Source organism: Macrobrachium nipponense, chromosome 44, assembly GCF_015104395.2.
Source record: "Macrobrachium nipponense isolate FS-2020 chromosome 44, ASM1510439v2, whole genome shotgun sequence".
NCBI classification, from domain to species: Eukaryota; Metazoa; Arthropoda; class Malacostraca; order Decapoda; family Palaemonidae; genus Macrobrachium; species Macrobrachium nipponense.
Genome location: NC_087221.1, coordinates 51,535,245 through 51,561,453, shown reverse-complemented (window position 1 = coordinate 51,561,453; position 26,209 = coordinate 51,535,245). Strand labels below are relative to the sequence as shown.

Below are 26,209 nucleotides of genomic sequence, written 5' to 3'. Positions count from 1 at the left end.
AGAAAACCATTGTGTTTCATACACGAAACAAACCTTCGGTCTAACATTAGGATTTACTAGCGCCAAGCTGGAACCGGTAGAATTAAAATTACACTGTGAGATCCAGGGACTAATGGCATCTATACCAGGTCACGGGGCATGTATACCCAGAATGCCCACGGCTACCTGTGACCCATCAGTTATTTTCCTACCACCGCCTTTAAGATAAGACGTGTTACTGTCCTATCTCATTTAAAGCCGGTTTTTCAGTTTGCCCGTTCTTTATCCATTTCATTTTTGATTTTTTCATTCCTTTTCTTTCTCCAAGTGTGATCAGTGTGTGGTAAGAGTGTATACGTGGTTATGATGGAGAATTTTGACCTCAACATCGGGATCGTCTACCGCTTCGAAGAGGAGACAAAGGAAATGCGCCAGGAGTCAGTGGCTTCCCTTGTTCTAGGTTCCTAACCTCGGTGTCGACGGATCCTCATCCAACGTGTAGTAGGTGCAGGGAAAACGTATACGGTTACTAATCCGTGTTCTGTTTGTCGCGGTTGGTCGGTGGAACAGTGGAAGAAGTTCTATGGGAAAAGCCAATACAAAAGAAAGGGGGTGACGCCATCTTTGATGAACCAAACCTTACCGGCTTCTTTTGTATCGGTAATAAACCAGGCTGCTCCATATGTTTCTCCACCTGCTTTTGAATTGTCTCATACCCCTTCGGTTTCTCCTAGCGGTTCTGTATCGAAACGTCGGGAGGGGCCTTGGGTAATTTTATGAATAATTTGCACTCTCCTTTCTTCCCAGCAGTAGAGGGGGAGATCCGCCATCTTTGTTCCAGGCTCCTGCTACGCAAGCGCATAGGTTAGATGGTACGTGGTCAGCGCTAGGCCTACCAGGCGTACCAACCTTGGATGGTCTGCTTGCGCATTATATGACGTCACGGTTCCAGCAGGGTCCGGCAGCGCTGAATGTTCCTCATCCCCCGGGCTTGCAATTTATGGGAATTAATGCCGTGCTTCACCATCCCACTCAGTATTTACAGCGATGCAGAACGTGGGAGGTAATTTGGCAGCAAACGTGCGGTTACCAGCAGAAACCTCTCAGTCTCTCCCTACGAGGAGGGATGACGTCACAACATACGTCACACTCTGAGATGGCAGGCGTGATGACGTCACAGACCGATTCTCGGCCTTTTTATTTTTCGCGGCTCCCAGACGCTAATACGCCTTCTGATCCGTCATGCAAACTGTAATGCAGAAGTTACAGGATATAGAGGAGAGAATGAATAAGAGAGCAAAAAGAAAGTGTGATTCGCCTTCTTCGTCTTCTTCCTAGTTCGGCGTCATCGCTAAGTCCGATAACGTCACGGCGAGCGCCAGTCAAGCGTTGGAGGAGGATTCGGGAGTTCCTAGCGGATCCTCGGGCCAAGAGGAGAAGAATCAATTCTTCCTCTTCTTCGGACGAAGGACTGTCTTTTCCAAGTCAGCAAGAAGGTCGGTAAAATCAGTGGCTATTAAGCACAAGGTTGCCAGACGAAGCCGTTCGCAAGAGTCCGAACAAGCGAGAGAGGTGACGGCCGGCGAGCTAGCGGCCGAGGCGGAGTTGCCAGTTCGGATCGCAAAAACTGCGATACCTCTGGTAAAATCGACGTTGGCGGCGAAAGGTGCAGCAGAGGATGGAATGCAGGTCCAGTTTCGCCCGTAAGGCCGTTTCAAAATACGTACGAAGGACGATAAGGCTCCTATTAAAAGTACGAAAAATAGAGAGTTGGCAACCTCGGCGGATACGTTCGTGGAAGGCAGTGTCCGTCTGGATAGAAGGCGGCCGAGGCCGGGCTCGCCGACGCTCGAAAACGATGCCAATGCTAATAAAGACGAACTTACCTCTGTCTTAAGGGAGCCTTCATCTTGGAGATCTAGACGAGATTCTTCGCTCTAGATCCGTGAGCAGAGAAAGAGTGAGACGTTCTCGTTCCCCTGCTGACTATCTGGGATCGAACCAACAGCGGCCAGCAAAGATCAAAGAGGCCGCGGCCGTAGGGGCAGGCGGCCGTGGAGGAATTCCGGGCCGTCTGTCAGAAAGATAGAGGCGAGACAACATCTCTCGTGACGGAGAGTGGTACACTAGAGCCGGAGGAAGGAGAAAACCAAGAGTTTCTGGCCTCGTATGCAGAGGTTATTGATTTGATTCGTCAATTCAATAGCCTTTCGGAGAAGACAGAAACCACCGGCCAGTATGCTTCCTTCCTGGAATTGACATGGCGTTTGGACTAAAGGGGGATACCAAGGTGTCGTATGAATTGCCTTGTTTCGAGTCATGCGGAATCGGTCTTGCCAAACACGTAAACGCAAAGATTGCAGGAGGGATAATTCCTTAAGATCTAATAGATCATTTAAATTTATTCCCCCCCCCTCCAATGATAAAGCAAAGGAAATATTATACGACCACCGAAGGTCCCTTTTGCTGCTATAGACAAATGAACCCTAATGTTGTAAGGTTAAGGCCTGGATTAACCTTGGATCAGGTTAAAATGGAGTGCCCCTCGATGACGTACCAGAGGCTGCCACGTTAGAAGCAACAGCTTCTTCTGTCTTTCAGGCTGCGTCCTGGTTAGACCTTTGGTCAACAGCAGTGGCGAAAATTGCATCCTCGGAAGCAACAAGGAAAGTAGTGGATGAACCATTGTTCATTAGATTACTACAGTCAGGGTCCAAGGCGATTGCGTACCTGACAAACGTAAGTGCCAATGTTTGGGCAAATATCCTGCTAATGAGGAGAGATGCAGCATTGGCTAGACTAAGCCGCATAATGTGGATTTTGGATTCCCTGTTAGCAATGAGGAATGGGGATATCTTGGAATCGCAACTACTGTTGCCAGAGGTCATACTGGAAGAAAGCGATAGATAGAAGAAGGATGGACACTAACGATAGGTTGGTGCAACAGGCAGTTTAGGAAAACCTCTAACAGTCAAACTATTCCTTTGGAGGGAAGACAACAGCAGTGTCTCGAAAGAAGACACTAGGGGCAGAGCAGTGGGTGGTGGATGTTCTCAGGATCGGGTATTTGATTCCGTTCGAGGTAACCCCCCCCGCCCCGACAGATCAACCATTACCCCACGTCACTTAGTATGCCCACAAATCTCAGAAGGCCACTATTCTGCAGGGACAAGTGAAGAAGATGATGGAAAAAGGAGCTGTGTTCAACAAGTATGCAGTCCGACAAAAGGCTTTTACAGCAGGATTTTCCTGGTACCCAAAGCCAACGGGGAGTGGAAGACAGTAATAGACCTGTCAACGCTGAATCTGTTTATAAGGAAAACCAGTTTCAAGATGGAAACTCCGAAAATGGTTCTACAAGCAGTCAGAATCGGAGACTTTATGCTGACAGTCGATCTAAAGGACGCATACTTTCAGATACCAGTCCATCAGTCTTCAAGGAAATTTCTCCGCTTCAGTCTTGCAGGGAAAAGCTTTCGAGTTCAAGGTCCTGTGCTTCGGATTGACAACGTCTCCTCAAGTTTTTACAAGAGTGTTCACCCTCGAGTCTCGTGGGCTGCACGCTCAGGGATCAGGCTGATAAGATATCTGGACGATTGGCTGGTGATAGCAAAGTCCCAGGGAGAAATTACTCAGGGACCAATGGCGTGGCCGGCCCTCCTGCAGCTTTTGTCACAGCCTAGGTATTGTGGTGAATCAGCAGAAGTCGCAGCTGGATCCAAGTCAACATTTGGAATATCTGGGAATGTGGCTGATTTAGACACAACACAAGCCAAATAAAGTATTCCCGACAGACCAAAGAGTACAGAAATGCAAAACAAGTGGTGAATGCCTTTCTGGGAAAGCAGACACAGCCAGCAAGACAGTGGCAGGTGGTGCTGGGAATCCTAACCTCCCTGGAGAAGCTAGTACCACAAGGAAGGCTACACCTCGGTCCCTACAATGGAGGATGAAGGAGTTTTGGTCACCAACAGTAGATCACCCGTACGAGCAAATTCCCTTGTCGGCAGAAGTGAGGAAAGACTTGCTGTGGTGGGTGGACGACGACAATCTGACAGTGGGTGTCCCCCTTCAACAATCCTCCCCAGACCTCTTGCTGTTCTCGGATGCGTCACTAGAGGCTGGGGCAGCCCATATGGAGGAGTTGATGGTGTCAGCAAAATGGAGTTGCAAGGACAGAGAACTCCATATAAACGTGCTGGAGTTGAAAGCAGCTTTCCTGGCTCTACAAGAATTCAGGGAGAGAGTAAAGGGACACTCGGTGGTATTGATGTCAGACAACACCACAGTAGTAGCTTATATAAACAAGCAAGGAGGCCTAGTTTCTCGGCAGTTACATGTGATGACAGTTCAACTTCACCAGTGGGCTATAGAGAACCTGGTAGACATCAAGGCAGGTATATTCCGGGAAAAAGAAACATAGTGGCCGACAAGTTGAGCCGCAGGGATCAGATTCTGGAACGGAGTGGTCCCTACACCAACAGGTAGTGGACAGGATGCTCATGTTGTGGGAAGGACCGATCATAGACCTATTCGCAACCAGGTACAACAAAAAGTTGGAAGTGTATTGTTCAGTAGTCCCGGACGCAGAGGCAGCAGCAGAAGATGCGCTACAACACCCCTGGGACAATCTGGACGTGTACGCATTTCCTCCATTTTGTCTAATCCGTCAGGTTCTGAACAGGGTAATGCGGTCTCAGAACCTCAAGATGACCTGGTAGCCCCGTTATGGCCGAAAGCAGAGTGGTTTCCAGACCTACTGGAACTCCTAGTAGATGTGCCAAGAGAGTTTACCTCCATGGAGCAACCTTCTGTGTCAGCCTCACGTGGAGAGGTACCACCAGTCGGGTTGAAAGCTCCCATATCGCTTCACGGGTGGAGACTGTCAAGTATCTCCTCCGAGAGCGAGGGTTTTCGCAGAAAGCAGCAACTCAGATGGCAGGTAATATCAGAAAATCATCTGCGACAGTATACCAAGGGAATGGGTCAGCACATACTGTGATTGGTTTACAGACTTTCTGATATATCTCCAGAACAGAAAAACATATGTCTGTATCTGCAGTGAAGGGGTACAGGGCTGCTCTAGCTCAGTCTTACGAATGAAAGGAGTGGACATATCGTCTTCATGGGAGTTGGCCATGCTGATGAGGAGCTTTGAACAGTCAAGCCCACCAAAGAGCTAAAAGCCCCAGATGGGATCTGACCAAGGTACTGAGTAGTCTGACAAAACCCCCTTACGACCGCTAAGGCAGTCCACGGGTAGGAGCCTGACCCTGAAGACAGTCTTCTTATTGGCCCTGGCTTCAACCAAAAGGGTGGGGGAGCTACATGGCCTCTCATATCTCATAAAGCACTCGAGATTGGTTGGAGATCAATGGTGTGTGAGTTTGTCCCAGAATTCGTGGCAAAGACCCAAAATCCAACAATAGTAGACGGCAGATTCGACTCCTTTACCATACCTTCCTTGGCAGACTTTGTAGACAACGACAAAGCTGAAATGCTCCTGTGCCCCGTCAGGGCACTAAGGGAGTACTTAAAGAGAACAAGGCAACCTCAGGCCGGGGTGCCAGAGGTTGTTCGTAAGTACAGGACGGAACAAGAAGGAAGTGTCCAAGAATACATTATCATTTTGGCTAAGGGAGACAATCAGGAAATGCTTATACTGCAGAAGACAGAGGGTCAGATAGCCAGGTGGGAGCTAGAGCTCATGACATCAGGGGTGTGAGTGCTTCCCTGGCATTTAAGAAGAACATGTCTGTGGATAAAATTCTGAAAGCTGGCGTGTGGAAGCGCCAAACAACTTTCACCTCATTTATTTAAAAGATGTTGCCCATAGATCCTTGGACACCTTTTCCTTGGGTCCAGTGGTGGCGGCCCAACAAGTGATATAGTTCATCCAGTGCCCCTGGCGGGTCAGTTTGCGTCTAGTCTAAGATGAAGGTATTGAAAGTAGAATGAATGGGATGACTGGTCTTTTTTCTTTACTACTTTCTTCCTACTCCTTTAACTACCAACGGGACAATATGAAGGAGAGTACCGTCATGTGCTGGAACGGACTAGATGCAGGTGAGATGGTCAGCCATACTGTGAAGCTATCTTAGCTGATGATATACTTTTCAGTAGCAACACACCCCTCTGGATAATAAGGAAAGAGGGGTGAAGGTGGATCCAGTCGCAAGGGACAAGAGTAAACAGTAGAATGGTATCTACACCCAGTGGGAGGAAACCATAGATCCGCTTATATCTTTGGTCCTAGGTTCATTGTCCATTCTCTAGAATTTCCCTATATATTCGGAAATGGATAAGGTGGCAAACTTCCAGTCAGTTGTAGAGACTTACCTCCCTCCAATAGTAAGTCTATCCTAATGTTAAGACCGAAGGTTTGTTTCGTGTATGAACAAATACAAATTTGTAACTAATTTGTATTTTTCATAACTAACAAACCTGAGGTCTTAACAGTTAAAGGCCCACCTCGAACCACCCCTCTAGCAGTCTAAACTGGGTTAGAAATATAACTGATGGGTCACAGGTAGCCGTGGGCATTCTGGGTATACATGCCCCGTGACCTGGTATAGATGCCATTAGTCCCCTGGATCTCACAAGTGTAATTTTAATTCTACCGGTTCCAGCTTGGCGCTAGTAAATCCTAATGTTAAGACCTCAGGTTTGTTAGTTATGAAAATACAAATTAGTTACAAATTTGGTATGTTTACAGTTTCAAGAAATCATTTAGAGGTTATATGGATTATATATAAATGTCTTGAAATAATCAGATAGCACAATCACATTAAATGCACAAGGCTATATCAGTCACAGATATTGAGACCAGGAGCAAATACAAAAGGCCATATAAGAAAGATATGCTGCATGCAAGTTGACTATTTTATGTCCAGTACTTAAACACACTACTAGTAGCACCCACTCCCAACTCATCTCACTCTGCACAGTTAAAACTAATACCTGCCCATCTCTGCAAGGTCAGTTTAGCAAAGCATCTTGAAATTGTCCAGAGTATATTGTAAGAAACTTTAGTATTTAGTAAAACTGGTTGTGGGGTACATTATCTTAAGTTTGTAATGTTTAAAAAACATTTAGACTAATACATAATTTCTGTAAAAAAAACTTTTCAGTACTTCACATTTGTTCTTTGAAGATTAAAACTAATGATGATTTAGCACAAACATCTATTTTGGGGTTACTTTATTGGAAATAAAGCATATAAAAACTATTCACTCTGGTATCATTTTTAGGTATGGTATTAGAAAATGTAAATTGGCAATTGCAGTAGATGCCTTGCCTCTTCAAATGTGGATATAAGACTGTACCTTGTCCTTGAAAGCAAGCATCTGTTGCATAGAAAGCATCAGTTGCCATAAACCATATAGTATATGGTGGAAGATGATCCTCTGCTCAAAACAGTGCTGAACAGTTCCCATATCTAACATACATGTGTATGTGTAAGCCCTTGATTCAATTAACTCAAATTGAAATTTGGTTGAAGGCAGCCAACTTACAGGGGAAGAGAAAAGTCTTAAGGAAACTCTCACCATTCACAAATAAAATATAAGGTGCATGGCTTGGTTTTTGCTGTGTGATTGTGCTTTTGAGATTGCAAATTCCTTGCAAGTGTGTATGAAGTCTTGATACAGTTTGTAATTGACTGATTTGCTGTGTGATTGTGCTTTGAGATAGCAAATTCCTTGCAAGAGTGTATGAAGTCTTGATACAGTTTGTAATTGACTGATATGCATTGCAGCTTTTTCCAAGTAAATTTGTACAAGATGGAAGTGGTGACCCATCCATACCCTTACTCTTGATGTTTTAATTATATTTTGTACAATACAGTAAACTTAGAAGTAAGTGACATGCCAGTTAGAAGTTATTTCAGCAGAGATTACATAGACAGAAGACATGGCCATGGCCAGTTTAGAACCCTATAAGCATGATAATCCAACTCCCTCACCCCATTTTTAATGCTTAACTGTCCAAACATAAACACATCTATGCTAAAAAAGATTTCATACACAATGGTCTGTAAAAGATAGGTCCTATCAGGGGGAGGTGGGGGGGAGGGGTCAGTGCTGTCAGTGCACCTCATGTGGTGCACTAGTAGGTATTACTTCAGGTTCTTTGCATAGTCCCTTCGGTTCCTAGCTGCAACCCCTTTCATTTTTCCTTAACTGTACCTCCATTCATATTCTCTTTATCGTACTTGGCCCCTCTGCTAACAATTGTTTTATAGTGCAACTGCGAGGTTTTCCTCTTGTTACACCATTAATACTACCTTTTTACTTTCACTTTCCCTTTCAGTGCTGAATAACCTCGTAGGTCACAGCGCTTGGCCCTTGGTCTAAATTTTACATTCCACTCAATCCCATAAAAGATAGGCAGTAAAACTGGAGAAGATATTCAGTACTAACATAAAGGTTTACAGGGTAGTAAGCATTGTTGGTTCCAAACCTACCTTCCTTGTAGATTCACTGGGGCACCTTTCAAATAAAACAATCTGCATTAATGAAATTAGAAACTGTTGCAGGTTTTATCTAATTTAAAAAAAAAAAAACCTGTTATTGATTATCTGGAAACCTTATGGGTTTACCCATATTTTTCTTCAAGTGCTTTTACAGTGAAAGACATGTGCTTTGCTATCCATAGCGTAGTCCCCATTTTGTTATGAATGCCCTTGAGAAAAATTCTCCGAAGGGAAATGCAAGTACTGTGTAATTACAGTTATTAATCCAACTCTGTTCTTTGTTTGTCTGTGCTCAAGAGCACAATATTCTTAACTGCTTAGGACTGTGAAGGAATGCCCCCCCCCCCCCCCCTTTTTTTTCCCCCCCCCCCCCCCTTTTTTTTTTTCACACTTTTACTTTATATTTCTACTAATGTAAATGTAGGGTGTTTCCATGGTATACCAGCTGAGTTGTGGAATGCCTGTATGGTTGGACCCTCTTGATTGGCATTCTGTTTGTTGGGGACAGATATACTTGCCTGATTTCTGCCTTTCTTCCAAGATTGGCCCCGTCTTTCTCCTGATTCCCTGGTCCAAAGAGTTCTTTGAGCTGTTCCAGTGCATTTTTGTCAACTTCATGGAGCACCTCTCCAAAGATGATGTGAGATGGACTTTTCATCCACTCCATGCCAAGCCATGCTAGTGCCTCAGTCCAGAGTTTTGCAATGCAATGGGGCTCCATCACCCGCCACTTTTGTCACCTCTGCTCCTTTGAGTTTTCCATTTTGCAGATAGAAAACTTGCAGTATTTTTTCTCTGTTATCTGTTGTGTAAGAGATAAGCAACAGCACTTGCATAACTTGATTGCCAAGGCTGCTTTTTCCACATCACTAACAGAGACAATATTTCTTCACATAAGCTTCGGAGATTATCTTTTCCACTGATTATTCAGTATGCATGACAATTTAAGCAGAGATTCACATGGAGCTATGACCAGATTCATTCTTGGAGCCACTTGTGGGATGGCTCTTGATACAACCTCTGGATGAGACAGCAAACCTTGTGATTGCCACATGTGGCCATTTGGAAAGATCAGGAGGTTGTGGTAGCAAATGTTTCCAGTGCTCAATCTCGAGAACCCCGCTGTTTCTCTTCAAAGAACCTAAGTTGTTAGACTTAAGTAGGACCTGAGCTGCTCTAGTGACCCAAGCTGTTCCATTCAAAGAATCCATGCTGCTCCAGTCCTGCTCCAAACCCACTCCAGTAATTCTTTCCTCTTGTAAGGACTTGAGCCACTCCATTTCTGAGAACCAGTGGCAATCCATTACCAAGCATTGAGCCGCTCCAATGCCTCCAACTTGAGATGATCCATTGCTTTTAACCTGAGCTTCCCTTCTAAACTTAAGGGTACTTTTGATGAAATCGGAGCGCAATATCCAAATCTTATTTGTTAATATCATTTTTTTTTAAGATATGAACTTTATGGTGGTATGCAAGAGAACCATAGAAAGGCCAAGTAATATATAAATAAAAAGTAAAAGTAACATAAATATACTGTAAACATACTACATAATGAGATGCATTAACATTTATCACACTCCCAGGAAGGCTGTCCCACAGCTTTACTTTGTATATTATAAGAGACCTCTGACACTAGACGGTGTGACACTACAAGAGAAAGTAAATGCTGTCTTCTGCAAAATGACTGGCACCCACTTTTCTACTCTGTTAAAGTATAGTATATAAAAGATGGACCCATTGGGTATCTTAAAACAATGCTCAAAATCATAATTACCCTTGTCAAGAAAAGGGAAACGACCACTTTGCTCCATTTTGTTTAGGTAATCGTGATCTGCAAAGGTCCTGGGAGGATCTAGGTGTTTAAACAGGAGACAAGTATTCTAGCAATGAACAACAATAAAAGATCTAAAGCATGTGGCACTATTGCTATCATCACAAGTGTGGGGTCTACATTAAAGGACATTTCATTTGCATATTGCGTATCCAAAATTTGATATTCAATTTATGAGTGGTTATTCTTTCTCTTCTAAGATAAGGTTTGTGTATTAAGACTATTGCAGATACTTTAAAAAGGTTTATTAGGTATAAAACTAATGGCCATGGGCTTAGCCATGTTTGTTGCAAACGTTGTAACAGAATTTTCTTTTAAAAGCACCTCTGTTGATGAACTATTGGTGTATCACATGAAGGTTGACATAGGATGAAAATTGAAAAAATCCCTTGCAGATCTTGAAGTTGCCCTTATATCCTCATCATGAAACATATGTAACAATTGTAGAAAAGTGTAAAGAATAATTCTTGTTGTATAATCCTCATTTCAGACTACAAGAGTTATTGATATGTAGACTTTGGAATGGACAGTATACTGCCAGAACAAGACATAATTTTAAATAAAGCAATTTCAAAACTATAATGATAAACTTTAAAGCTGCAAAGCCATATGTGTATTAAATTTTTATGCATAAAAAATAAACAGACAATACACAGATCAATTATGTTTCCAGATCCCAAAGTTGAAGGGTATGATTTTGATCAGTTAGAAGTTTGCAAGTACAGTAATGTATAATTTTTTTGTAATTTCAAAGGATTTAGTGCTGTATGTAGCTAACAAAAAGTTAAGGATAGAAAAACCATTTTATAGACTTCAGTGTTCCTCAGTCTCCTTAAAAATACCTGTAGCAACTTGATAAGATAATTTTTGAGATAAAACCAGAGTAGCAGTCACTATAATGAGTTTATTCCCTGGAGCTAAATTTGGTCAGAAGACCAGACTACAAGAATGGTCAAAGTTTGACATCCAAAGATGAAAATGTCATTGATATAACTAAATTGCAACACAATTTACTTAGAGATACCCTTTTGAAAGGCCATGGAAAGATTTATAAAATCAGTAATGATTTCTCAAGAACCTTACACTTGAAGTGAACCAGGATTTCACCTTTGAAAATGGCAGAGTTTTATAGTTTTAGAATTTGATATAATCACAGGTCCATGCCATTGCTGTCTAAAACAATGGGCCAACTAAATTCACTGAATCATCATTATTTAGTTAGGTCATTTCCCAGATAACTGTGGTGTTTTATTTGCTTATACCATTCATTATTTCCAATGGTAAGTTTTACCCAGCCCTGTCTGTTTAAACATTCTTATCTACATGATGGCACTTTTTTCCAAGAGTATTCAGGAACAGACATTTTACTTTTAAACTCATATTTTTATATTGTTGAATTGCATGTAAACGCAATAAATAAAAGTGTATGAAAGTCTTCCTGGGAATGTGTTGCTTTTGTGATGAATCTTAGAGATTCCATGTACGTAATATGAAACACTTATGTGGGAATATGAAACACTTATGTGGGAATATGAAACACTTATGTGGGAATATGAAACACTTATGTGGGAATATGAAACACTTATGTGGGAATATGAAACACTTATGTGGGAATATGAAACACTTATGTGGGAAGGAACACATCTTACTGTTTTTGTGTTTTGTAGAGATTCAAGTATAGGTTATGAATGTAAATGTAGTCCAATAGTATTGTATTATGTTGTATTTTAAATAAAATTTTGATTTAGTGGGCTGTCAACTTGCAGGAGGTGTATTTGGGAAGTTTGCAGTGGTCTTCATTTATGGTGTTCATAAGTTTTTAAAAGTAACCAAAATTCCATCTTCAAATTTTTATGACTTTACAACATGAAAAAGAATTTGCTTGTTACTTTTGTCAGTCAGGGTTTCTTTAGAAAATGAGCTTTTGGAAGTAACAATGAAATTGTCTTTGTAGCAAAGTCGTGGACGGCAACCAGGTACATCTGGTCGGTTACATAGAACACAGAGTGGCGACTGGGTCTGGTCCAGTGATGAAGAAGGAGACAAGGATGAAGATGTAAGTAAAATTAGGATTCATTAGTTACTTGGCTGGATTAGTTCCTCAGACTTTTAACTGGTCATGACATTTTTCAAGGATAATCATGTTAAACATGTTGTATATGTATTCTAGAAATTTTTAAAATTCTAAGTGAATTATTTAGAGCTAATTTTCATGAGGGCAACTTTATAGTGTGATATTATGTGTTCTGCATAGTCTTTGTAGAAAGTAGTAAATATCAATGAAATGATTGCAACATTTTGTGTATATTACTGGAAATTCTTAGAAATAATAGTTACTTTCCAAACAAGCAATACTCCAGTGCCAAAAAAAAAACGATTAGCAGCAGTGTTTTAAAAATTAGATTTGTTGTATTGCCTAATACAGTGTAGTGCATAATAATCCATTCATGGATATTTTTGAATTCCTTAAAATTTTTAAGATGTACAGTATATAAGGGAGAAAGAAAAGATTTTGTCATGCAAGATGAAAAACTTCCAAATTTTAGCATGGTGTTTGTTTAGGGGTCAACTTCATCCAAAATTCACTTAACAATTTCAGAAACCCAATGCTACTTCCAAGAATAATTCTCCTGCTGACAACAAAATTAATTCAGCTCCTGCTGCTAATGTTTCTCATATTAAACATGTAGGTTTCGTTTGGTAAGAATTGTCACTTGGACAAGTAGAATTATTTTTTGTATCCTGATTACATACAGATCTCTAATATTTTTTTCATTTCAAATGCAAGTTACCAATTCCTTGGTTATGCCTAACTTTTTAAAGTTCATTCTTTTTCCCTTTGTGTGTCTGCACATGTTTCAAGAGTTTTTCCTTAATGGTGGTTATGCTTGTGTGATTTGCATCATCCCAAGTCCTCAAAAGGTTATTGAGATTTTTGAAACTGTATGGTGTGTTTTCTTATTTTTCAGTACATTAAACTTTACAAAGTATGGACTGTAATTGAATATCTGAACTGTGTTTGAAACCATTGCTAAACGATGTAGATTATGAATATGTGCTTGAACATTTTTCACATCAAATTCATTAGTTTTACCTTTCAGCTTTTAACATATTTTCTATTTTATAATTGTAGAAATTTCTTAGGAAAGTAGAGTACATGTTTCATTGTGTAACCTTGTGGCTTTGAACCAATAAATTCTGTCCAGGCACAATGCAGATTCTTTCACATAAAAAAAAAAATAGTACTGATTGAATTAACTTCATATCAATGTATACAGTAATTTAATGATGTCACTAGAGATTAATACTTTGCCTGGGGTAAGAATTTTAATGAATAAGTTATCCGTTAAAAGTACATGTATGATTTTGTTAATGTAACATGTTTCATGATAAACTTGTTTCTGCCATAGAAATACAGTAATTAAAACATTGATTCATAAAATGAAAAACTTTGTCTCTGGATTCTGATTGGAGGAGTTTGTCAGTGAATTATTAATTTTTACAATAACCTTGTAAGTGTACAAGGACAAATGTTATAAAAATCAGTCATTTTAGAATCTTGCCATTAGTTGTTTATGAAAAGCATCTTTCAGATATATTTTAAATCCATTTTAAAGGTGTTTTAAATTTCAAATTTAATTTGTTGTTGTTTGTTGTCTTGCATGGATAATTCTTTTTTTTAAGGTCAAGTTGCAGAAACCCTCTCTGAGTATCAGCCCTATGTAGGACAGAAGAAACGACTTATTACAAAGCATATTGGAGATTTAAAAGCATGTTGATTTTGTAATAATATTTTACATTTTCCCACCAGATATTGCTTAATTGATCCATTTCCCTAATGCACCACAAGTTAATCCCTGTTTTGAGGTGTTTTCATCTAATTTTCCTGGTTCTGTTTTCTTTAACTTGCAGAATATCATTTGTATTTATTTGTATTTTATGGGGAATTGTGGTTGTCCATAGTGTGGTGATATGAAAATGATCTGCTTCATGGTAGTACATATATTTTAAACTAGGTAAGTAGGAAAAAGTATTTATCTTTTTTTTTTTTTGCTTTTGTGTTTAGGGAGATCAGGCTTCAACTAGCAGTTTAGAAAGTGGGTCTGACAAGCCTACTACAGAGCCTCAGCCTGATTCCAATCAGTCATCACAGCCTCGAGACAAACAGCATCCCCCTTCAAATGAAGTTCCCCAACCTCAACCTCAACCCACACAACAAACTCCAACCCATCCAAGTCCAATGGTACCTACCCAGACACAGCAGCATCAGCAGCAACAGCAGCAACAACAGCAGCAGCAGCAGCAGCAGCAGCAGCAGCAGCAACAGCAGCAGCAGCAGCAGCAGCAGCAACAGCAGCAGCCAGCAACAGCTCCTTTAATACAACCAGTTCCTCCCCACCAACAAATGCAGCACTCAGTATCAGCCGCAAATGGTAGCGCAGTATCCCCAGGATCCATAGCACAACAAGGCTATCCTCCACAGTATCAGCCACAAGTCATGACACCCCAGGTACCAGTTACAACAACAGCCTATGGCCTCCCCATCCATCACAGGGTCAGCCAGTACCTCCTCAACAGTATGCCATGCAGCAGATTCCTCCACAAACTCCTGTTGGGGGTTATACCACAGCAGGTGAGTGCCTCAGTTTTCCCTCAGTTTTGTGACCCACAAATTTAAGTAATGGTATCCACCTCTTGACTGTGGTACAGTATAACACGCGTAAATATAATGTATTTAAAGTAAAATATTTAATAGTTTTGCACAGGGCTGAATTTTCAGATTTTAGTTTGATGGTCTGGGTAAGCTATCTTTCATAATGAAGTATGCTGGTCACCAGAATACAGCCTGCTACATTATATTAAGCATCTAATGAAATAATAATAATAATAGATTGAAAAAAATATTATTTGCAGTGCATATTTTGGAAGAGCAAAATAATAGGGAGATTACTATATATTTACCAGTACAGTAGAGCCTCGGTTCTCGACGATAATTCGTTCCAGAGGGAGCGTCGAAATTTGATTATTTCGAAAACTGAATCAAGTGTTCCCATAAAGAAATAACTGAAAATGGATTAATCCGTTCTTGACCATCAGTTATTACCCTAACCTTGCCTTTTTATACAATACATTACTGTAAATTACAACTAAATAAGTAAAAGTTAAATAAATATCATGTTAAACGTATATTTATAATTTTAAATGTAGAATATACAGTATAAAGAAAACTAGCCTGCGTCCAACCGATTGTTGACCAAGCGCCATAGGCTACCTAGGTAAAATAGTAAGTAGAACGTAGTGTAGTGGGTAGGCAGAAAACGTGTTGCTAACATAATAAAAAACATTGAAAAGCAAAGTCTAATTATACAGTAAATTAATAAACTATTAAAATAAAAAAAACCCCAATTTATATTTATCAAAAACTTGCAAAAATTTGCCTACAGTAAGTCAGCATTTAAGGTGTAACAAACCATAGCGCAGGCCTGGTGGTTTTATATCGGGACTATGGTACTAAAAAAACCATATCTCGCTATAAGCCTAGAAACGTTTACATTCGATATTAATTTATGGTAAATCTTTTACGGAGTTGACTGCAATACTGTATACAAAATCGCTTGAAAATTATCTTTCAGTAAATGTAATGTTACGATACTAACGATTTTGTTTCATAAAATGTCCTTATAAAAAAAGTGCGTCTTTTACGGCAAATTGTCCAATATCAGGGCTGGTTTCAAGCTTATTGGACTTTGACAATTATATGGTACTGCATGGTACATATACGTACGTATAAGTAAAAGAATCTTCTTAATGTCCGTTTAATTGATATACCATTACGTACAGCATCTCTTGAGTTTAATATCAAGTTAAACCTCTCTCTCTCCTCTCTCTCTCTCAACTCTCTCTCTCTCTCTCTCTCTATCTCTCTCTCTCTCTCTCTCTCTCTCTCTCTCTTTTTTTTTTTTAACGAGGAGGCTTATAAATGAATCATACAGATTGCGTAAACGCGTTGCATATGTAAACTGTGTCACTACCAGACCTCATACGTAAAACATTGACGTCTTTTTTTACAGTAGACATAAAAGAATAGTCTTAATTTCTATAATTATCTATACCATAGCGGCTTCTCTGATTAAGCTAAGGCTAAACCTCCTCTTTACCAGCAAGGTTAACAAAGATTAAGATCGCGTTCGCTACCGAACGGCACACGTTACGTATGTGACAGTGGTTTCACTACCAAATCTCACACGTAAACAATGACGTATTTTTTACAGTAGACATAAAAGAAATCTACTTAATTTCTATAATTAATGTATACCGTAGCGGCTTCTGAGTTAACCTAAGGCTAACCTCTTCTTTACTGGCCACGCTTAAAAAGCTTAGATTGCGTTGCTACCGAACCAAACCTGTTACGTATGTAACTGGTTTCACTACCAAATCTTACAGTAAACATTGACGTATTACAGGTACGACATAAAAGATTCTTCTTAATTTCTTAAGTTTACTACGCACTTAATATGGCATAGTGGCTTCTCTGATATAAGCTATGACTAACTTCTTCTTTACCGGCAAGCTTAACAAAGCTTAAAGATTGCATTCGCTACCGAACCGCACATGTAACCTACATACATAACATTGCCTTCACTCCAAACCCTAACACTTAAGTCGTATTGCATTTGGTTTTACTGAAACGCGCGCCTCAAGTGTGAGCATGATTTTAGAATATGTCTACGCTTGAAAAAAAAATCAAGCAAGGGTGCTTGATAAATCTTTTTTTTCGATCAATCATTTTCTTATGCAGAGGATAGAGGATAGACGAAACTTAAGGTTATTTTTTGGTGAGTTGGAAATGATGGAAACATTTTGAAGAAGGAAAACGCAAATGCCATGTAAAACACTTTTCCATATTTCAGAGATAAACAATAGCAAAAAGGTTTTAATAGATAGCCAGTAGTAATGTTGGGGACCCATGATGAATCAAAAAAGGTAACTGCGTTATAGAGTTGATACCACCGAAAAAGCAAACGAAATGCGCGCAAGGTGTACAAGACACGACACATGTTTGAATGTTTGTAAACATTAGTTGCGGACTTTAAACAATGCCGAGTGGCGTCACCAGTTGTTACCAACCGTTTTGCTAAATTATGCTAGTCAGTCCAAGCAAGAATTTATGCCAAATATGGTGCAATTTTGTGCCAGAATTATGCTATTAATCTATCATTATCTCATTTCTCTAATACATTTGAGCTAAAACAACGATGTAAGGAAAATGGAAATTTAAAACATTTATATATAGGTGCAAATGATACAAAGTGACGAACAGACAATATTATAACTCAATAATTTGATAATCTTTACATGTTAGGAAACTCGTAATAAAACACCATTTTTCTTTAATAGATCACATACGCAATCACTAGTACACTATTTGATATGCAATCACATTATACTATTTGACAAATGTGAGAATCATCACATACAAATGTGAAGAAAAATTTTACTTATTACTGCATCATTATCATGCTACTCAGAACCATTTTTCTTTAACAGGTCACATAAACAATTAATAAATACTTGAAAATGTGTGAAAATTACTTAAAATATAACATATTGTTATTTACTGATATTTACTGAAAAATTAAAACTAAAAAAAAAGGTAAGGTAAACAAAACAACCAGTCTCTACTCAAGAAGAAAAACATACGTACTTATTACTTGATCATTATCATGCCACTGAAACACTATTTTTCTTTAACATATCACATACACAATTAATAAATACTTGAAAAATTGGGTGTGAAATCACTTCAGACATAATAAAAATTTTGATAAAAATACTGAAAAAAAAATAACTTAAAACCTTAAAAAAAAGGAAAAAAAAGTAATTTCTTTACTCATGAAGAAAAAACATTATTAACACTTACTAAAACTGATCGTGATTGTCATGCCACTGTGGGTATTTATTTATATTTCACAAATTTAACATTCCTTAGTTGGGTTCAAACTTAGCAATTAACTCATTTGTTAGTGCTGCTTTTGAGGCAATTTCACTTGAAGATACATTCACTATAGCTGTGTATGAAATTGAGGAATTTTCTGCATTTTATTTAAAATTTTTAGTGAAAATACATTCTAAAATTGTACTAGAACCCTAAGTGTGAAAGAAATTATGCTAAGCTCCCAATTCTTGGGTCAAATTATGCTAAAAAACATGAAATTATGCTACATTTGGTAGCACTGGATGACACCAACTAGCGGCGGCTGGCGGGAAACAGTTTGTTTACAAACATCATATGGTCGGGGGTCGGAAACTGGTTTTTTGGTTGAAAACAGATACAAAGTTTATTGGTAAATTTAGTTGGCGAAATCCGTTATATTCGAGTCTAATACGGTCGTGAACCGGGTCTCTACTGTATATATTTTTTTTTTGTTTTTTTTCTGTTCTTTACTCATTTGCTAATTTATGACCTTTTGATTGGTTTTCAAAAAAATATGCACAAATGAAAATTGAAAATTCTAGGAATGTTCTTTTATTTCAGCACATCACTGGGTGCAGTGTTGTAGTATATAATCATCCAAGATTGCTTCTGTTTGTTTTAAATAAAAACTATACTTATCATTTTCAGACCTTGATTTTTAATTAAAGTTTCTTTTCAACAGATTCCAAATATGTTGTCCATGACAGGCATCGTACACCTTTAATGGCAGCACACCAGTTGCACAAGGAGTCCCTACAAGCTTACCTATTAGGTACTGCAATGCCCCAAGGTGTACAGCAGGTCTTACCACAGGGTATGCCTCAAATTGTTCCCATAGCAAGTGTACCTCAGGTAATTGGTGTACCTGAAGGAACCGGGGGATATATTGCCCCTCCCGTCCAGCAACAGGTTTCTGTTGAGGGTGATCCTATTAACTTGGTGCTAAGAGTAAGGTAAGAAGGCTTTGACTCTTCAGAATTTAAACAACACACAAGACTGAAACTTTGATTTCATATGCATAACAAAAATAAAAGTTTTTACTCAGATTAAGCCTAGAATTGGCCTTTTGTTCATGAAACTTACCTGTCAGATATATATATAGCTGTATTTTCTGAAGTCCGACAGAATTTTAAAAACTTCCGACACACGCAGTGGTCGGCCAGGTGGTTAGTACCCATTCCCGCCGCTGGGAGGCGGGTATCAGGAACCATTCCCATTTTCTATTCATAATTTTTCTGTCGCCGGTGCTGAAAACACCTGTTTTCAGTACCTCCGTCTTAGGATTTTGGAAACTTCATTGCCGCTAAGTATCCTAATTGTCTTTTGATTATTTACTTGGATTTGTGGCTAGGCATAGCTATCTTAATTGATTTGATTTGATTCATTTTTGATAAAACAATATCTGAATCTAGTTAGGCTAGTTTCAGACGGGCTGTCTGCAAAGATAGGGTGTGGCTACCGAAAGCTTCGGTATCCGCACTGGTATGTAGTCGCACTTGGTATGTCGAGGGGTATGTGTCTTGCTTCTTTGTTGAGATTTGTCATGTAAGAGTGTGAGACTTTGTCTATTCCGTAAGGAAGACGTATGATTCGTATGTACGCAATTAATCAGTAAACATGTCTAATTCCGTAAGGAAGACGTATGATTCGTATGTACGCAATTAATCAGTAACAAAAGTCAGGGTAGGTGAACCTGCTAACCTTCCTAGACTTTATTTTGCCTAACCCTGTAGTATGGCCTACGGGCTATGAATATGTCTACGAGAGGTGCTCGCTCTCCTTCATTGCTGTGAAGTGCTACTTCTGTAATGTTCTTACTCCTAACCCTGCAGTGTTGCCTTCGGGCCCTAAGCACTGTCTGTAGAGGAATTGCCCTTTCTCTGATACTCTTTCGGTTCGTAACTTAGAATCGAAAGTGCTTGCTTTAGAGAGTAAAAGTGAAGTGCAGTGATACCCCTTGTGTAGTGGAGGGTGCGTCAGATCGGCCTCGTTCGCCTCTAGGCCGGGACCTCTGCTTGACTCACCCAGGACCCGGGGAGGGGAGGGAGCATGTCGAAAGCCTAAGGGAGGGTTACAAGGAACCCCCACCGATCTGGCGTGCCTTCGGCAGTTTCTGATGAAAATCCCCAGACTGGCCAAAGTGGGGGGTGCGCGTGCACGAATCCTGAAGATTGCTTCTCGTCCTTCGAAGCGTCCTCCTCGTGCAGGGGTTGGAGCTTTCGGAAGGACTCGCGCCCTCTAAATAGAAGCTTATAGAGAGGATGCTTCACGTCCTCTCTCTCTCTCTCTCGTTATGCGTTTCAGTGAGAAGTAAGAAGGCGAACGTCGCCTGAACTCGCTGTCCGTCTTTCCACCGAGAAATACGTAAAAGAAGTCATAGTAGCAGGAAGCTTTTGAGAGCGACGAACCCTCTTTTTGGGACGCTCGGATGGACTCCAGGCGCGCGCGGGCGCACACCAGCGCTCGCCAGTGGACGCCGAGCGCGCTCCAGTGGGACGCCGAGCGTGCACCAACGCACGCCAGGTGTGTCGCCTGGCTGAACGTTTCTGTTGAACTCTTCAAGCTCTTGTTTCAGATTTGGGCCTAAAGAATTTTTACCTCTACCTTCGGTGATACCTTCTACCTCACCTGCAAAGAATGTGAAGTAGGCAGTGCTTCGGAGGAAGCTTAAAGTGAACAGACAACTTCTTCTTCGAAACCCAGCAAGACATCGGGTTTCGTGAATGCAAGAGGTCTCTGTCAATTAATATTGCTTTTCGCATAGATGGATGGAGTTAAGGAAAGCTCAAGGGAGAAGATCTCGTTTGCTCTTACCGCTACCTTTGCCATTCTGCCAATAAATAACTTTAATTGCCACTACCGCAGTCAAGACTTTGCGATAATGCAGTTACGGGTTATGTAAGGCTCGATGTCCTGCACGTCAGGACTCTCGGCAACGTTCAGTAGGATTCTTGCAAAGGCACTCATCAAAAGGACGCTATTGCAGGAAAGCGCAAGACAGGACTTCCTTTGCCATACTGCCAATAAATTTTAAGCTTTAGCAGGCATTAGTTGTGATACGGGCAGAGGAAGCTGGTTGGAGAGTTTTCTTCCTCTTCCCAGGATAATTTTGCAAGCTTTTTAGCCCATCTGAAAGGGTTTTTCAGATATATTTTGTTAGTTTCTAGTCGGGACTACGCTGCCGAATTGAACATCGTCGTTCTACCTGCCGTAAGCCCAGTCTCTTAACAGGATTCTTGCCCCTTCCTCGTTTGTTTGAGACGGGAATCGGAAAAAATTAAATGCTCGACTTCCTTGGATTACGTTTTGTCAATTCAGTGACCTTTCCCCACTTTCATTGACAATATACTTTCGTTTTGTGCAAGTAAGTGGGTATCCCCTCATTGCAAAAATATCTCTTTGTCCCGTAAATGGTTAGTTCTCATTGTTACAAACATCTCATTAACTTGATATTGCGTAAGCGAATAAGCTCTTATTGACAAGATTCGGAAGAGCTCTCATTCGTCATTCGCAGACTCGTACAAGAAATAGACTTGTAGACTACGTCATGAACGCTTATGTCCAATAACAGAAGAAGCTGAGCTGACCTGCTTCGATTCTCTTAAGTTTTGTTCATGAAACTTGCCTGTCAGATACGTATGTAGCTGTATTTCCGAATTCAGCTATATATATGTCTGCCAGGTAAGTATGAACAAACTTTGTGATATTAATTTCATATTTGCCTTGCGTTATTTTACTTCTGGTTGGTTCAAGTCATATACGCTTGCTGTTGTTAACCTCTTCGGATGGCAACCGAGAGGTCTATTGTCTATTTAAGGACATTTAATCGTTACTCCCTGCAGCCTTCCAGGAGTTTCCGATTTATCTTTTACCGTTGTATGGTAGTGTTCTGACGACACAAACGCATCTATATATTTAGCGTTTTCTGTTTCGCTTAAATATACCAGCTTGAGAGTCTTTCTGCTCAAAAATAACGGACCTATTTCTTCGTAGAATAGGTAGCTGGCAACCCAGACATAAGTTAAGAGACAACGTTCGTAAGCTGCTGGCTGCTGCTGTCACGCTGTGTCTGTCCGCCATGTCCAACCGAGTCAGTAACAGATCGTGCGCTGTCATGCGCGGTAGGTTACGTCTCTCTCTCCTGCGGGGATTGACTGACTAACCGTATCTCTGTGCTGACGGTTACGTCTCTCCTGCGGGATTGACTGACTAACTGTATCTCTGTCCTACAATCACGGACTTTAGCCTAAGATTGAGGGGATTTCTTACGTGAATGAATAAACGTTGCATTCGTTTTGCCTTACTATATTCAACAAAGTTATCTCCTAATCCTTTCGGTGCTCGTTGACCTTGCACGGTTAATGGAAACTACGAGTCTACCGCAACATTGCACTTTTATTTGCTCTCCTGCTTAGGCAAAGCGCAGCCTTATTAGGGAAGTAAGCATATACTCGGGGAGGGAATGGATGAGCTTGCTGGGGGGGGACCATTTCCTTCCTGAAGAAGTTTGTTTTTTCCCCAAATAGACTGCAATTCAGACCACAGTTTTTTTCCTAACGGGAAACTGAAATATTATTCTAGATCTAGGAATGATTCTGAACATCTCTCAGTGCGTCTATCACCTGAGGTGATAGAAAGAAGGTGCCGGACATCTGGATAGGGTTTCAGATGTCCTGGATCTCAATCTGAAAGAAGTAAAAGCGATTCGGTAGTCCCTCCAGTCCTCGAAACGAGTTTTGAGAACCAGTGGTCCAGATCAACTCTGATATTCCACAGCTCTCTCATACTTAAGAAGTATCTTCTCTCGGTCCTTGTTCGAGTTTACGAGAAAGAGCCTATTATAACACAGGCGTAGAATGTAACGATCCTCTACAGGTTCGTTACAGGATTGCAAAAGTCCGTACGAATCGTCTCGATCGACGGCAGCAACTATTCACTTCCGAGTGGAATCTTTCTTTAGAAGTAAGTTGAGAGTTGTCTAGACTTTAGGGACGCCCTTTCATTCTTCTCTTCGATATGTTGAGGACGAAGAGGCTTCTTCTCTGCTCCCTTATTCTCGATCCGGGATCGGTACCATTAAACGCCATCCTATGATATTGAACGGGGATGGATGTTTAGTCTCTTTTCCCCTTTTTCAATCGCTTAGGAAATGTAATAAGAGGATTTATGACGTCACAGGGAGCGACAATGACGCTGATCGCCCCATGTTGGCCTTCAGGATCCTGGATTCACAGAGGTCACATACTTCCTAGTTCACTTTCCAAGGACCTTTTCCGAGAGAGTCGGTCTACTCTAACTCGAAAGGTACCAATAACCTCTCCGCTCTGAGTCTGACTACGTTCAGACTATGAGATGTTGACAGGAATAAGATTACCGTCTTTCATTTCCGTCTGAAGAATGGGATAAGCTGGCAGTCACAACTATTAAAGAATATGCAAATATGTTGTTGACGGCCTTTGGGCTCAGAGATTTGCTTCTGTCAAACAACAAAGCCCTTCACGATCTTTGAGTTCTGTGGAATCTCGAAACTCGCTCACCATCTACTTTTTGTCTCGCCTGTTTTCTCGGAGTCAGACACTCGTGCGAGATCAGGCGACATATATAGCCCTGAGTTTCTTGTTGTCGAAGTCGGTTGCGTTTATCACCACCCCCGATGATCGTGTAACATGAGACCAGGTTGGACTGTCAGGCATTCTTCCTTCGGGACTGAATCGCCTTTTTGCTCCTCGCTCCTTTCTCCTGCACAGAAGATCGAGTCAGGAGTTGATTCGCTGACGACGTTGGGTTGCGTTGATACACCCCCAAGGTTTGCTTAGATTGAATCGCCCGAGGCAGTCCAGACACTCATCCTTCAGCGAAGAATAGTTGCCTTATGGTCTTCAGGGTACAGCCTTGCTGTCCTTGATTCGTCTGACTGGTCAACTGGTCGGTCACCTGACTTTAGTACAGACGGACTGACTGTGCATGTCCAGATCGAAGCTTTCAATATGGAACTTAGACGTAGTCTGAAGTTCTTGATGTCAAAGCATTCGAACCTCTCCTACCTGTTAACTTCTTGCATGTGATCAGGAAGGCCGTCTTCTAACCACCCTAGAGACGACAAAGAGGGTTAGTGAAATTTTAAGCCATCGTCACAAGTTTTGGCTTTAGAAAACACAAGGCGGTGTGCTCTCTAAGCCTTCCGTTGTGGCCTAAGAATGGAAACCCGCCCGTTGTCCTTGGGCCAGGAGCTTGGAAGCAAGGATGGCACAAGTTAGTGGGCAGGAGCCAGAGAGAGTCCTGTGCCCTGTCAGGTCTCTCAAGTTTTATCTACATAAAACTCAAGAAAGTCTAAGTCATTCGGGCAATCTGCAGTGTTCCGAAAAAGACAGACTTGCCCATATGAAGAACACCCTGGCTAGTGTTAAGGAGTTCTTTCAAAAATGCTAATTCTTGTGTTTGCACAAAGATTTGAAATCTTTTGATCTGAATGCTCACGAGGTGAGGGCGCGGCCTCGGAAGCATTTCAACAGAGCATGGCACTCAGCAACATCCTGAGTACCATGTTTTAGCGAAGCAACTCTGTGTTCACTTCACACTCCCTGCGAGATGTGAAGATGGCATATGAGATCTGCTGCTCGCTAGGGCCATACGTGTCTGCAGACACAATCTTGGGGGCAAGAAGTACCACTCATCCTATCCTGTAGAAAATGGTTAGGAAGAGCTCTTAATTTAGTTGTTGAGTCGCCGACAACGGCGACTTCTTCTCTTAAGCCTTAGTTAAAACACCTTAACTTTGGCTAGGTTGGTCAGGTGGTGATATATATATATATATATATTATTTTACTTCTTAGCCCTCATGGTATGGTCAATATGGTCTAGTCACGTCGTGGTCTCGCCCTGTTGACAGATCATCTGGAGTGCACCAGCTATATAGGTCTCTACCTCGCTGGCAACTCTAGTAGCACAAGCAGACTTATGTGGCAGTAACACGAAGCCAGCTATGCTAACAGGTGGAACCAAGATGTAAATCATCGCATGCATTTGTTTCCCAAAATCCTTCTATTCTGTCCCTTCCCACCTCCAAAGGTGGGATTCAGCTATATATACTGACAGGTAAGTTTCATGAACAAAATGATATTGTTATGATACAATAAATTTTGTTTGTTCTATACTTGGCCTGGCAGATATATATAATTCAAGTACCCACCCACCTCCCCCTCAGGGGACAGTGGAAATAAAAATTATGAATAGAAAATGGGAATGGTTCCTGTGATACCCGCCTCCCAGCGGCGGGAATGGTGGGTACTAACCACCTGGCCGACCACTGCGTGTGTCGGAAGTTTTTTTTTTTAAAATTCTGTCGGACTTAAATCAGAAAATACAGCTATATATATATCTGCCAGGTAAGTATGAACAAACTTTATTGTATCCATAACAATATCATTTATCATTTGGTAATATATTGTTCATTATTTCAGGAACCAGAAGAGAGAACTCAATGATATAAGATTTGAGTTCACGGTAGGGAGAGATACCTCAGAAGGTGTAGCATCTGAGCTAGTTGCAGCTGGTTTAGTTGATGGCAGAGATTTGATTGTTATTGCCGCCAATTTAGATAAAATAACTCAGCACCCAGAATTGGGTCAAAATCTAACATTTAGACTGGAGTAAGTAAGAAAATATTTAATCTTCTGTTAGTTTATGTTAGAAAGTACTATATATTTCATGTCACTTATTATGGTGTGGTATATATATATGTCTTGGTTACTGTTGTCAGTTGAATATGAAAAGAAGATGCATGCTATCCACTGTGTGCTCAAGCAAAACCTTTTTACAGTTTCAGTTTATCATATGGGCTGAAACATTGCACAGGTCAGATACAAGTATTAATGTTAGAAATTATTATATAGCAGTGTATGGAATGCACAAAGGGATGTATTAACACTAAATGGAGGAAGGATTACATATT

The 26,209-nt window shown here is 40.7% G+C and overlaps 2 protein-coding genes across 18 annotated transcripts in view; one reads left to right on the top strand and one right to left on the bottom strand.

Moving 5' to 3' along the window:
* Window positions 1–26,209, bottom strand: part of LOC135204360 (serine/threonine-protein kinase OSR1-like) — a 368,965-nt gene that overhangs the window by 29,700 nt on the left and 313,056 nt on the right. The window lies entirely within an intron of this gene.
* Window positions 9,991–25,911, top strand: LOC135203818 (putative cyclin-dependent serine/threonine-protein kinase DDB_G0272797/DDB_G0274007). Its single transcript, XM_064233788.1, has 4 exons — window positions 9,991–12,339; window positions 14,350–14,860; window positions 18,941–19,211; window positions 25,719–25,911. The coding sequence occupies exons 2-4, from the start codon at window positions 14,524–14,526 to the stop codon at window positions 25,909–25,911; spliced, it is 801 nt and encodes a 266-aa protein (XP_064089858.1). The 5' UTR covers window positions 9,991–12,339; window positions 14,350–14,523.

Bases quoted from the DNA above. Each gene is read 5' to 3' on its own strand.
- LOC135203818 (XM_064233788.1), top strand. From the start codon at position 14,524: ATGGTACCTACCCAGACACAGCAGCATCAGCAGCAACAGCAGCAACAA. The intron at 14,861-18,940 runs GTATGCCATGCA...TCTTTTCAACAG, and splicing joins CAGCCAGTACCTCCTCAACA to ATTCCAAATATGTTGTCCAT. The intron at 19,212-25,718 runs GTAAGAAGGCTT...TCATTATTTCAG, and splicing joins AACTTGGTGCTAAGAGTAAG to GAACCAGAAGAGAGAACTCA.